Below are 14,341 nucleotides of genomic sequence, written 5' to 3' on the forward strand. Positions count from 1 at the left end.
GGGATTATTTCTAACATTAAAATAAATTTGAACCTAAAATAATTAAGATTATCTCTAAAAACAGTGCAAATTGGCAGGTACAGCATTATATCCAGAGGTGAAAGATTCAGCTGGGTCCTCCAGCTCTGTGCAGTAGCACTGGGAGCTAGCAGGAGTTGGGAGGACTAGAGGGCTCGGCCCGCTGGGCGTCACCTCTTGTCCCTTCCCGCCTCCCCCAATCGATAACCTCCTCAGCTCGCCTGGTGCACGCCGGGTAAGGGGAGCCGCCATATTTCTTCCGCAGATTCGTCAGAAAGTGAAAAAAATATTTTTTAAAATTTTAATATAATGACACCTCTTCGGTTAATATCTAAATATAATTAGAATTATAACCACATGTATTTATATCGGAACTCATGGATCAGCGAACTCCAGGTGAGAATTGGCGACCGAGACATTTTCCTTTTCTTTTTTCTCTCGAAAGGTAAAAGTAGCGCGAGCTGAGGCGGGTCCAGAGCAAAAACATCGCTCGCAACCGTCCGACCGATTTATCGCAAAAAAAAGTTGTTCTTAATTGCTCCCGTCGGCTCGCGATAAATAAATAAAATTTAAAAAAGTTCGGGCGAATATTTTTTTTTGAAAAAAACAAAAAAAAGTCACTGGGCGCCTGTCAACCGTTCACCGCGGGTTTGATTGGCAGCTCGGGCCGGGCGCCCATTGGCTGAAGGGACGGTCGGGCCCGCCCCCCCCCGCCTGTCTGCTCACCGCGTCACTCAGGGGGAAGGGTCGGCACCTCCTGCACCTGATTGGTCGCTTCCTGCATTAGTTTTATTAGTTCATTAGTTTAATTAGTTTTTTATTAGAGGTGTATTAGTTTAATTAGTGCTGCATTAGTTTAATTAGTGCTGTATTAGTTGCATTAGTTTAATTAGTTTTTCATTAGTGGTGCATTAGTTTCATTAGAGGTGCATTTGTTTAATTAGTGGTGTATTAGTTGCATTAGTTTAATTAGTTTTTCATTAGAGGTGCATTAGTTTAATTAGTGCTGCATTAGTTTAGTTCATTAGTTGCATTAGTTTAATTAGTTTTTCATTAGTGCTGCATTAGTTTAATTAGTAGTGCATTAGTTTCATTAGTTTAATTAGTGGTGCATTGTCAGCCATTATTTTCCAAAGTTATTTTGTCAAGTTACCACCACTGTGCTTATAGTACAGAGAATCATAAAATCTTACAGCACAGAAGGAGGCCATTGGGCCCATCACGCCGGTGCCGGCTCTTTGAAAGGGCTATTCAATTAGTCCCATTCCGTTGCTTGCTCCACATAGCCCTGTAAATATTTCCTTTTCAAGTATTTATCCAATTCCCTTTTGAAAGTTATTATTGAATCTGCTTCCACCACTCTTTCAGGCAGTACATTCTAGATCATAGCTACTTGTTGCGTAAAAAGATTTCTCCTCATCTTCCCCCCCCCCCTCATCAATGCTCACATTTTCACCCAAGTGGGTGCAACATTGGGCACTGCCTTTCCCATTTGCATTAATAGCTTTGAAAATGTTCCAAGGTGCGAGAGGGAGGGAGGGGTGGAAATAAAAATAAATAAAACGGATAAAAGAAGAGACGCTGAGTCATGAAGAGGAGTCATTTGGGCAGGGTACCACAGGGCTTCTGTGTCCATGGAATCGCACCTTAGCTCTTGTCAGTGGAATCATTTTTAACTGTGGCAGCCTGGCCTAAATGGAGCGGTAGCAGACTGAAAATGATGCCAGGTCACGCCTCTGCTCCAGCAATCGCCGTGTTGTTGGGGGGGCCTTTCGATGGTTGGTTAAAGTGCCCCCTCCTGTTTCACTTTTAGAATGCAAATCAGGGTCAGCTGGAGGCTGCTCAAAAACCGGTGAGCTCCATCGGAGTGACAGTTTGATGTGGGCAGTTCGCCGGACCCATGCAAATGAGGCCCAGGCCTCCAGATGGCTCGGGCCTCATAGAATCGACAACAGGCAGGCATCGGGCACGCTCCACCCACCCACTGCCTGTTTTGCGCACAATGTTAAAATCGACCCTGGTGTCTTTAAGAAAGGTGGGTAATTTCATCCGGACACCTCATAATCATTGAATCCATTGCTACTATGTGTCTATTGGGGGATTTCCAAATAACGTGTAATTTAGCCTTAGTAAAATAATTAGCACCAAATCTGAGTATTTCTCCCGTAACTAACTATTTTTGCATTTTCTTTTCCCCCCCTCCCCGCAACCTCTGTTATCCAGAGTTGGTTTCCATCTTCATGTGCAAACTGTGTAACCTGTTTTCCCCAAGCCGAGATGAGCTACTAACTCATGTCTCTGAGAAACATGCAGAGGAAGGCCTGGCTCCAGATGATCTCATTGTCCCGTTACGGCCTCTTCCAGCACCTGAAAAGCCTGAGAGAAGCGAAGAAGGTAGGGGTGCAAAATAATCCTGACTCGTTGCATCCCCTCTTGTATTTACTCCTGATGATTTTTTTTCTTTCCGTGGGTTAAGGCAGGGAATGGTAGCACCACTAGATCTTAGACTCAGTTGGATTCATCTAATTGCCCTATTAGGAGTCAAGCACTGGATTGAAGAATCAAAGTGGAGTAAAAATTAGGGCAGTATTGAGGATCTGCTATTAGATGCCTTTACATGCTTTATAACTACGGTATATTGAAGCACTGTAAATCTTCAAATATAATACTGCCCTATACAGGATCTATCCCACACATTTGTTTGTTGGAAACTGCTAAATTATTTGGTTCTGTGCTGTTGCAAGAGCTAAAGTTGAGCCACTTACAGTGAGTTGACCTGTACAGATCCAATTTATTCTGTATTGTTATAATCAGACAAGCAGCTCAGCTGTTTATGGAATTGGATATTACAGACAACATCTATTTCCAGGGAATTGCATTGGATCTATTGGTTGCGGAAGGCTGCATTGCAAGCAGTACGTTTCAACACTGTTTTCTGAAACCATGAGTTTTCCTTGAAAAAAGAAGTGGTTAAATATATATTTAGGAATCAGCTTGATGATCAGAACATCAAATAGATTATTGCATACTACAGAGAACACACAGCTGCTTAGAACAACAAAATGTCATCAATGGCCAAGAAACGGCGAAGATTGAAAAGGGGATAGCTACCGTAGTTTGTTTTGATTCTGTTTGGGATCATAGAATATTTATGCTGCACTTTCATTCAACAGATTAAAAATATATTGGAGTCTATAGTAGAGTAGGTGGAACATCGTATGTGGAAGGGATGAGCTTTTCTCATTCTAGACTTTTACCAGGCTTTTCCATTTAATAGGCAGCAGATTTTCTGCTGGTTTGTGCCCCACATGCATCTCTTTGTGTAGTGCAATGCAGATGAAAATGGTTGCAAGGAGTAACATTAAAAATGTCTCCCACCTCATTTTCCAGTGCATCTGTTTGGCGGACACCCGGGAATTAACTCGCTCATTGACTTTGGATCTTTTAGACAGCAGCCAGTAGGCCTTAAAGTCCCCAGGCATTTGCACTGCTGCTGCGAACAAGTGGGTGCCTGTGCATTTGCGGGTGTGTTTCTGCACCTGCGGGGAAAGTAGGGCATGAGAATGGATTGAACCCAAAAATTCATCCTGGTTCCACGGCAATGGCAATATTCTGCAAGACATGCTCGATTGGAAGGGGGGGGAAGAAAACCTGCCCCCAGTAGCCATGGTAATGGGTAACTGTTTAATTTTGGCTGTGAACTATATAATCTGGGCAGAAATATAAGAGCCACATGTAGCGCTTCAATGGCTAACGTGGTTCTTAAACACCATTTTAAAAATAGACCAACCAGCAGGGAAGGCATTCAATCACAGTTAATCGTTGCTCTTTGGAGGCGAGGGCACTGTTGGCTGTCCTCTGATTAGTTGATGGAGATGGTCCCACCGTACTATTCTAGCATTCTATCATCTTGGAGGACCAAGCACAATGGTGTCCATGGAAGCATCATGAGAGAGTTCCTTCTTTCCATCGCTGAGCAGAAAAGTGAGAACAATCGGCTGTTGTGAAGACGCAGTGTCGTTTGGGAGAGTTCATTCATTTTTTCACTGACCGGACAAGGAAATGTAATCAGCTTCCATGCAGCTCAATAAATGAATGAACTCTTCTAAACTGTATGTTTTATAAAAAGAAAGAACTTGGAGAACGCCTTTCACGACCCTAGGACAGCCAAAACGCTTCACAGTTCTGGTGGTCACATACCAGCTGTGCATTGATGGAGTGATATCACTTTCGGTTTATGAAGACTCCAGGCTCATGTGGTGGTCCTCGGGTTGTTAAATGTGTGCAATCGATTGCGCCCTGCACCCGTGGGAAGCAAGCTGGAAAGTTGAAACCACTGCCCGCTCATTCTGGCTGTCGTCGTGGGGAAGTTCTTTTGAAGTGTAGTCATGGGGGGTAATTTTAACCCCCAGGGGCGGGTGGGTAGTAAAAATTGTTGATTTCTTCAGCGGGATCGTATCCCAGCTCCAACACATACACTTCCGGCTTTAACCCAGGGGCGTTAGGATCTGCGCATGCAACCGAAACTCGGAAGTCCCATTCCCACTTAATGCTGGTGGCCGGCTTGTTAAAGGGGCAATGTAGGTAATTTAAACAGTTAAGCTACGTAATCTTCTGTGGATTCTGTAACAGAAATGGATTTAACTTCTGCACGGGTTTCCTGTGGCTTCTGAAACACGCCATTGAAATGGAGGCGAGATGCAGCCGAATCTCATTTGATCCTTTAAACCTGTGATTGACTCACCTCAATAAAAGGTCAGGTATTGCAGCTGGTCACTCAGTTCTTCTCGGCAAATGTTCGGCTGGGAGTTCTTTGTGTTTAGACAAAGATTTCTTTGTTGAGACTGAGAATTCTTGTGGTCAGTCAAATTTACCAACATTTTGGAGGACCTCAAACTGACAAGGTCAGGATGGAAGGCTCAATGGATGTATTCCACAGTACATCTGAGGAGGAACATGACCATCCATGGCAGGCACGATGTGCAGTTCTGGGATCTGCAGGTACACAAGACGGAGGTGCACAACAAGGACCTGGAGAAGAGCAGAGAGGGGAACCAACAGAGGGGCTGACGATGCAGGAGGTATTACCTGCGTGAGAGGGTGTGCAACCGGAGGCTGAGCTTCCAGGACCCGTCTGAGTAACAGTGCCTGTGCAGGCTGAGGTGGTCGCAGACATCTGCAGCCTCCTTCAGGAAGAGCTGCTCCCTGCTGGACCAGATGGTCACGCATTGCCCGTCGCAATGAAAGTAACCACTGCCCTCAATTTCTTTGCCTCCGGATCATTCCAGGGCACCACTGGTGACAACTGTGGGGTGTCGTCTGCACATAAATGTATAAGACAGGTGAAGGATGGATTGTTTGCCAGGGCATCCGACTTCATGAAGTTCCCCACGACGACAGCCAGAATGAGCGGGCAGTGGTTTCAACTTTCCAGCTTGCTTCCCACGGGTGCAGGGCGCAATCGATTGCACACGTTTAACAACCCGAGGACCACCACATGAGCCTGGAGTCTTCGTAAACCGAAAGTGATATCACTCCATCAATGCACAGCTGGTATGCGACCACCAGAAGAGATTTCTGCAGGTTTGCGCCTGATTCCCTGGCAGCTGTCATGATTCATTCATTTTGTGGCAGTCCAACATCCCAGATCTCTTCCAGACAGGAGACAGTCTTAGGGGCTGGCTCGTTGGAGGCAAGGGATACCCCTGCAAACGTGGCTAATGACACCTGTGAGGAACCCCACTAACGAGGCACACCAGCGGTACAACCAGAGCCACATGACCACTAGGTGTGTCATTGAGCAAGCCACAGGCATGTGGAAGATGCGCTTCAGATGCTTGCATAGACTTGGGGGAGCCCTTCAGTACTCGCCAGTGAGGTGTGCAGAATAATCGTTGTGCGCTGCATCCTGCATAACATCGCTCAGCAGAGAGGGATACAGGTGGAGGAGGTCGAATGCGGTCATCAAGCATCCTCGTCTGGTGGCAACATTGAAGAAGAGGATGAGGAGGAGGAGGAACCCATTGCCAGAGCAGCTGCGCACATTGCTGCCCGTGATGCCAGGAATGCCCTCATCTCTAATAGGTTCTCATAATGAGATGTGCAAATTGAAGAATTTGAGATACTCAGGCTATCTGGAACAACCACCACCAGCATCACCGCTACCAATCCCCACCTCCCCCCTCCCCCCAATCCCTTTGCACAAAACAGTCCTTCAGCCATGCATATACCCATTGCATATCGTCCAATGGGTGTCGTCACGTCTTAGCATTCATGATGAAGCAAATGAAAGGGCGACTTTCCGCTTAGGACACAATAATGGCCACGATGTGGAAGTGGTGATAATGAATAAATTTAACTGCCAATACAAAAAAAATATAAATGAACAACATGACATTTTCGTCAAACTCCCTTGTGCGTACCTTTGGTGAACTACAATTGCTTAACCATACGCTTTCTACTGCATCCCCTGTGGCTTCAGCAGAGGTAGTGGCAGGTTGCTCAGACACTTGCCCCGACTGCTGCGATGCTCTTGGCCTCGCCATCTGGGTTTTGGAACCCTTGAGGGCCCCGCCAAAGACTGCTCCACCTGCAGCTGTGCAGGGGCAGACTTGACCATTGGGAGAGGAGGCAGCATTTTGGGTACTGGTTGGGGGGGGGGGCGGGGGGCAACAGGCGAGATGTGGGAGCACTTTGAGTGGAGTCCCCATTTCCATGTCCCCTCTCGTCATCATCCCTCTCCTGGACCAATGCCACATCACTCCCACCAGCTCGCTAGAAAGCAGGTTGGCAAACAGATGTTCCGCCTTGTAAGGCCATGGATGAAGTTTCTGACTGCCTGCCTGTTTAAGGCGGCAGAAATGTTGGCATCCAGAGTCTGCACGGCCGTTGTCTTGACCTGCATAGACTCATTTGAGAACCATGCTTGAAGCTCAATGGAGGCTGCCACTCTTGTCAATTGTAGATATTCTCGCACTTACCTGCAACAACAATCCACTAGGAGTTGGACTCCTCCATCCTCTCTGCTATTGTGGAGAGTGTGCGTGGCACTTTTTCCAGTACTTCGCAATGCTGAATCTGTACTTCACTCATTCTCCTTCTCAACGATGGCCCCTGAGGTTCAGCATCTGTATCCAGCTGAGCAGAGTTTGGAGAGGACTGCGCCTTCCGACGCGGACTCTCCACAGCTGTCCCTGCCACCAGTGTCTGCTTGTGCTCCCTTGTGAGTGGTGAATCAACAGGTGACAACCCAACTAACTATCTAACAGGACCCATCGAAGTGTCAGTATCTGCACTGATGCATGACTGTATGCCTTGTGACGGTGCACGCTCAGAAAGAATGAGCTTCTCTGAGGAATCGATGACTTCCATCTCTCCTAATTCTTCTTGAAGTCATGAAGGCCCTGGAAGGCAACAGAAAACAATATTAATTATTCATCAGAAAAGTGACACTCTTTCCAGTGACCATACTGAGGTCTGTCACAGTTCCTTCGTTGATAAAAGCGTTCACGTGTGTGAAAGATGTTAAAGTTCTGTCACCAGCCGTCTGCGGGTTCCCAGTGTCTCTACCTCCAATGGATAGCGATGCAACTGCCCCACTTATTTCCATGGCTTCCTCCTCTGGATCTGTTAGTTGCACTGTCTGTGGTGGACCACCTCCAGTTCTCGTCCTCGCCCTTGATTTTTATGCTCTCTTCTACAAGGGGTAAAAGAACAGACCCATGAGTGACTGAAGGTGCCGTATTCACCCGATGATTGTTTTGGGTGAGGTTGACTATGAAACAGATTCATCAGAGGGTTACTATCAGACAGATGCATCACATTGCAAGAGGATTGTGGTGAGTGGCAGTGGTGGGTGAATAAATGGGGAGGTGAGGAAGTGCACAGAAAGTGAAGGATGGTTGATGTTGAAACTTAACTACGTGTGTGGAGTGAAATGATGGAGTAGGCTTGCCAACACAGAGCAGCCAGTAGTACCTCAAGGGATGCGTCCGAGAATCATTGCGCTGCCTTTCCTCTATGTCCTTCCATATTTGTATTTCCTCCTTTCTCCTTCAAAATCCATTTTTGCATTGGCCCTTCAAATAGTGGGCTTTAAATTGCATCATGCGGGTGCACAGTACGCCTGCTGCGCAGCTTGGCGATGTGAAATCCGGAAGTAAAATGAAGTACCTTCAGTTGAGTTGCAACCGGACAATCTGACGTGCTGAAATTACTTCCGGCTTTCCCACACGATTATTTACCCACCTGCTGAGTTCCCGCCTCCATGCTAAAATCATGGCCACTGTTGCAAGGGAAACACGGCAGCCAATTTGCGCACAGCAAGCTCCCACAAACAGCAGTGAAATAAATGACCAGATCATAGTGGATGCATTAGTTGTCATCTTCCAAAATCCTATAGATTATGGAACAGTTCCTGCAGATTGGAGGGTGGCAAATGTAACCCCACTATTTAAAAAAGGGGAGAGAGAGAAAACAGGGAGCTACAGACCGGTTAGCCTAACATCAGTAGTAGGGAAAATGTTAGTCTATTATAAAGGATGTGATAACAGGACACTTAGAAAATATCAACGGGATTAGACAAAGTCAGCATGGATTTGTGAAAGGGAAATCATGATTGACAAAGCTACTGGAGTTTTTTGAGGATGTAACTGGTAGAATAGATAAGGGAGAACCAGTGGATGTGGTTTATTTGGATTTTCAGAAGGCCCTTGATAAAGTTCCACATGAGAGGTTAGTGTGCAAAATTAAAGCACGTAAGATTGGGGGTGATATACTGGCATGGATTGAAAATTGGTTGACAGGAAACAGAGAGTAGGAATAAATGGGTCTTTCTCGGGGTGGCAGGCGGTGACTAGTGGGGTACCGCAGGGATCAGTGCTTGGGCCCCAGCTATTCACAATATATATCAATGATTTGGATGAGGGAACCAAATGTAATATTTCCAAGTTTGCTGAGGACACAAAACTAGGTGGGATTGTGAGTTGTGAGGAGGATGCAAAGAGACTTCAAGGCGATTTAGACAAGTTGAGTGAGTGGGCAAATATATGTCAGATGCAGTATAACGTGGATAAATGTGAAGTTATCCACTTTGGAAGGAAAAACTGAAAGGCAGAGTATTATTTAAAAGGTGATAGATTGGGAAATGTTGATGTACAAAGAGACCTGGGTGCCCTTGTACACCAGTCACTGAAAGCAAACATGCAGATGCAGCAAGCAGTTAGGAAGGCAAATGGTATGTTGGCCTTCATTGGAAGAGGATTTGAGTACAGGAGCAAGGATGTCTTACGGCAGTTATACAGGGCCTTGGTGAGACCACACCTGGAGTATTGTGTGCAGTTTTGGTCTCCTTACCTAAGAAAGGATATACTTGCCATAGAAGGAGTGCAACAAAAGTTCACCAGACTGATTCCTGGGATGGCAGGACTGTCGTACGAGAAGAGATTGGGTCGACTCGGCCTGTATTCGCTCGAGTTTAGAAGAAAGAGAGGGGATCTCATTGAAACGTATAAAATTCTGACAGGGCTAGACAGACTGGATGCAGGGAGTACGAACGAGGGGTCACAGTCTCAGGATACGGGGTAGGACATTTAGGACTGAGATGAGGAGAAATTTCTTTACTCAGATGGTGGTGAACCTGTGGAATTCTCTACCACAGAAGGCTGTGGAGGCCAAGTCATTGAATATACTTAAGAAGGAGCTAGATAGATTTCTAGACACAAAAGGCATCAAGGGGTATGGGGAGAGAGCGGGAATATGGTATTGAGATAGAGGATCTGCCATGGTCATATTTAATGGCGGAGCAGGCTCGAAGGGCTGAATGGCCTCCTCCTGCTCCTAGTTTCTATGTTTCTATCATCTGTTTTAGACTTGTATTAACCTAGCCATAGCCATTTCCATTGCTAAGTGTGATTCCAAAATATTGAACAGTAAGTTGCCCTTTTTTTGATGAGACTGCTTGTGTTCTTCATAATTTGCTCAACAAGATAGCAATACGAGGAACGATGTTCATTTATGGTTAATTTCAGCATTGTAATTTGAGTCAATTTTGCCATGCCGCACTCCTGGTGAGGAGTTTCACTCAAAGGGAAAGTGAATTGGAGAATTGGGCTCCGAGATCTGTGCAAATCATGATGCTTCAGTGATCAATTACTAGAAAATCGAGAGTGCTGCAAATCGTTTGAACTGACCTCTGTGCCTGATTCTCCAATCCATGCCTCTGGGAGTGCAGCCTTGCAGAAGTTACCCAATAGTTTCATATGCTGTGGCTAGGTTAGTTGTACAAGTCTGAAGTGCCAATTCCACCATCCTGGAGATAAAAATCCAGGGATCATGGTGTTTGCCACATACTCTGTTTGAGCGGGGAGGCGAGCTCGCTGGATTAACTTGAGCATTTTCTATGTGCGCAAGGAAACACTGTGGTTGCAAGTGGCAACGTTATCGCCGGGAAAGTCCTTGGTGGTTCTCCTGATCGGCAGCCATAACTTCAGCAGAAGATTGCCGAAACCCCATTTACACATTTATCTGGGGATTCCACCGAACTTCCACCAAAGTTACGGCGACCGATTGGGACAACCCCCAAGAAAATTCCAGGCAAATGGCTTTAAGTAGACTCCATAGGCTATAAGCAACTCTTAAAGAACTCTCCAAGGGCCAGGTGACAGCGCTGGCCCTTTCGATGAGATGCTGGATGTGCTACCAGAGGTACAACAGAGGAAGGGCTGAGATTCTTAACATTTGATTGTAACAAGGAGTGCACTCCAATACCCTACCTATACTCTAAATTGTGTGAATGACTACGTGTGCACCATCGGGATAGGTTTACAGAATATAGTAAACTGATACAATACCTGTGTATTGTGGAAAATCAGGCCTTTGCTGTAAACGCAAACCTCTCTGACTCTTAATCAGTAAACAGTTTTGATTTCTGGCCCTCGAGCTTTAAAACAAAAGCTTACCGCCCTTAGTGTATATTCACTGGAAAAATTTCATTAATAATGCTGTGGCTGCAGATTAAAATCCACTTTTCACTTAAACCAAGTTACCTGAAGGTTTTCAGCTAATATCTGCTGTTAAAGGAAGCTGCATTGGAGAAATTTCAAACCAAGACCAACCTCTACTCAAAACTCCCATCTACCATTTGACTGTCCAGGAAAATTTGAGACCTTTAGTGGGTACAAGTTAGGTGGGTTGCACTTATTACTATCATAAGGAAAACAAAGGTAAACGCAATTAGTAATGTGTTGATTTGTGATATTTCAAATTTCTGCAAACTAACATGGGTACAGTGTTTTATCAGAGACTTTGCCAGTGCAGCAGCATGCCTATGTGGTTACCTCCTTTTTCCACTGATTAGTTTACTGAATAGAAATTTCTCCAATTAGAGGAGGTTGCAGAGGGTGGCATTGATAAACACTCGTGCCTAATAAGGCAGCAGCATCATGCTGATGTCACAATCAGTGCCAAATATATCCTAAAACATACCATATCTGGGCCCCAGAAACTCACTGTACGAGTGAGCTAAACTGATGTCACAATGGAGCTGACTTTATTGAAGAGCAGCAAGGTATATAAAGATGCAGTACACCAGAAGATAGCTAGAAGACCTGGGAAACTCAAGCTCGGACATAGCGATGGGTTGCGGCAAAAAACGGCAAAAACCAAAGCGCCGTAAATGTGGTGTTCGTCGCAAGAGTATAAAACGAAAATGTGGCAGCAAACGAAAGTGAAAAGATGGTCGTATAGTAACAGGGCCCAGACAAGAAATATTAACAAGAAACAGAACTGATTGTTATTGCAAACATCTACTGGCCTGGAAGAGAACCTGTCTCATCGCTGATAATTTTTTTTCACTGTACCACACCATTGTACAGCAAAATAAAATTCTCAAATAGCTTGAGAGTTCAAAATGAATTCTAGTGTGCTATGTGCATTTTTCTAAGTGTCTTTGGATTACAGTGGCATATTATGTTCAGCAAATAGATATAGTGGGCTTCATTTTAGCACCCGCGGTGGGGGGGGCTCCGAAAATCGGGGAATCCCGGAGCGGGTTCGGAGCCTGGCTCCAACCCGCCCACTTCCGGGTTCCCCACAGACGCGCCGACATGCGCGCGCAGCCCCCGCATGTGGGAATCCCGCAGGCAATTAAAGCCAGCGGGGTTCCACTTAACAGTATTTACCTTGGTCTTTCAGGTCATTAACAGACCTGATTAAGTGAATATGTGAGGAGGGGTGGGATTTTATTGACAACTGGGACTGTTTCCCATACTGTGGGAAACACTCCTAGTTGAAATGGACCTGTTGCAGCTGTCAGCCTGTGGCAGCTGCAAAGGTCCATTTGACAGTTGGAGGGGGGAGACCCTCACTCATTGCAGGAGGCCACTCTGTCACTTGGGACAAAGTTTGGCCTGCACCACCCTCCTCCTGACAAGAAAATTCACCAACTTGCACATTTACCCCGGGGTCCAGAGACATGTACCTACCTTGCGGACCCCCTCAGATGTATATCTTCCGGATGGGGGCCACCGTAGCAGCAGTCATGACCTCCTCGGAGGGCGAACAGCCTCGCCGGCCACGCTGTCCACCTCTGACACGTGAAGCTCCACAACAGAGTGCTGTGACACATCCACCTGTACAGCAGGAGGGAGGGCTACCTCTCTGAGCAGCAGTGCACACGGAGGCTCAGAGTCACTCGACATGTAGTCGTGGACATCTGCAGCCTCCTTCATGCCGAGCTGCTCCTGGTTGTCCCGAGCACCATCTTCTTACCTGTCGCTGTCAAAGTCACCACTGCCCTCAACAACTTCTCCTCCGCATCCTTCCAGGGTGCCACCAGGGACATCGCCGACGTCTCTCAGTCGTCTGCACAAAAGAGCCCTGCAAATACACCTACACCCACTCTGCAATGACACAATGGGTGACATCGGTTGTGGGTCTTCATAGTGATCCTCAGGAAAGGGCATTATTGCACAAACCAGACAAGATTCACAAAGACATGGCAGTAGTGGTGCCTTTATAATATGTAATGTGAGTTGGTCAGAAATTCAATATAAGTAAAAACCATGACAAACCCTCAAACACCCTTGTGCATCCCCTTCGTGCTCACGACACGTTTGCCTTACGCTGCCAACTGCACATATGTGATGCATGCCCTGTGGCTGCAGCACAGGTAGTGGCAGGTTGAGTGAGGCTGACTGTGAAAGAGATGCACGAGAGGGTGAGTTTGAGATAGAGCCATGAGATTGTATGAGGATTGGGTTGAGTGGTAGTGGCGGGATGAGTACTGGCGAGGTAAGTGCAGGTAAGATGAGGATGAGGTTTGAGGGGTGATGTGACAGAGTAGTGTTGGCAGTGCAGAAGGAGATGTGGGGTGGGGGCGGTGATGTGGCAGATGGAGTGTAGGGGAATGAGTACGTGTACTCACTTTGGCTGACCTACTGAGGTCATTGGAGCGCCTCCTGCACTGTATGCAGGTGGGCGATATGTTGGTGGTGCTGGTGACCTCCTCTGCCACCTCGAGCCAGGCCTTCCTGGTGGCAGAGGCAGGCCGCTTCCTCCCGCCCGCCGGGGGGAAGATCACTGTCCTCCCCCTCCTCCTCACCCCATCTCATGATACCTGGAGTGAGGCATCATTAAACTGGGAGCAGCCTTCCCGCTGGGCTGCTCCATGCTGTAATTTTTCCTATTTGTTGCAGCATCTGTCAGTGGAGGACTGCCCCTTTAAATAGAGCTCCTCCAGCTGACAGAGCTTACTGCGCATGTGCAGCCCGCCCGACGCGCAGATCAGCAGTGGGGAACCCGGAAGACAAGGTAAGTGGATCCAGTTGGGCTGCGATCGCGCGGGGGGGCAGACTAATTTCACCGGGCGCAGCCCCCCCCCGCAGCCCTGCTAACATCGAGCCCAGTATATTGTTTCTTCAATTAGAACCGTCACCACACGGACTGCAGAGGTTCAAGAAGACAGCTCACCACCACCTTCTCAAGGGCAATTAGGGATGGGCAATAAATGCCGGCCTCGCCATTGACGCCCGCATCCCATGAGCGAATAAATAAAAACAGAATTAGTCTCAAACTGTTATACACTATTGATGTGCCCCTTGTGTTACAGAACTGGCACCATAGACAGTCTCAACTTGGGGTTAGTAGCACTGTAACATAAATTGAGGTTTCACTATCATCGATAGAGGAATGAAGAATCAAATCTGGAGGCAATTTTCCTGGACTCTTCTCGAGATGCACCACGTGGCGATGGCTTACGTGAATGGTTGCCACTGACATTTTTTTTTATTAGTACACACTGCAGCCACAGTGCACCGGTGGGTGG

General features: G+C 46.7%; 1 protein-coding gene across 6 annotated transcripts in view; it reads left to right on the top strand.

The window, feature by feature from the left end:
• Positions 1 to 272: 272 nt before the first annotated feature.
• Positions 273 to 14,341, top strand: part of LOC137311309 (zinc finger protein ZFAT-like) — a 109,187-nt gene continuing 95,118 nt past the window's right edge. For 2 of the 6 annotated variants that reach the window (XM_067978607.1, XM_067978615.1), the window contains exons 1-2: positions 273 to 414; positions 2,242 to 2,412. In XM_067978607.1, coding sequence (XP_067834708.1) covers positions 396 to 414; positions 2,242 to 2,412 — 190 coding nt within the window. In that variant the 5' untranslated portion in view covers positions 273 to 395. The other 4 variants (XM_067978601.1, XM_067978605.1, XM_067978623.1 and 1 more) reach the window with 3 other exon arrangements.

Source organism: Heptranchias perlo, chromosome 3 (genome assembly GCF_035084215.1).
Source record: "Heptranchias perlo isolate sHepPer1 chromosome 3, sHepPer1.hap1, whole genome shotgun sequence".
NCBI lineage: Eukaryota > Metazoa > Chordata > Chondrichthyes > Hexanchiformes > Hexanchidae > Heptranchias > Heptranchias perlo.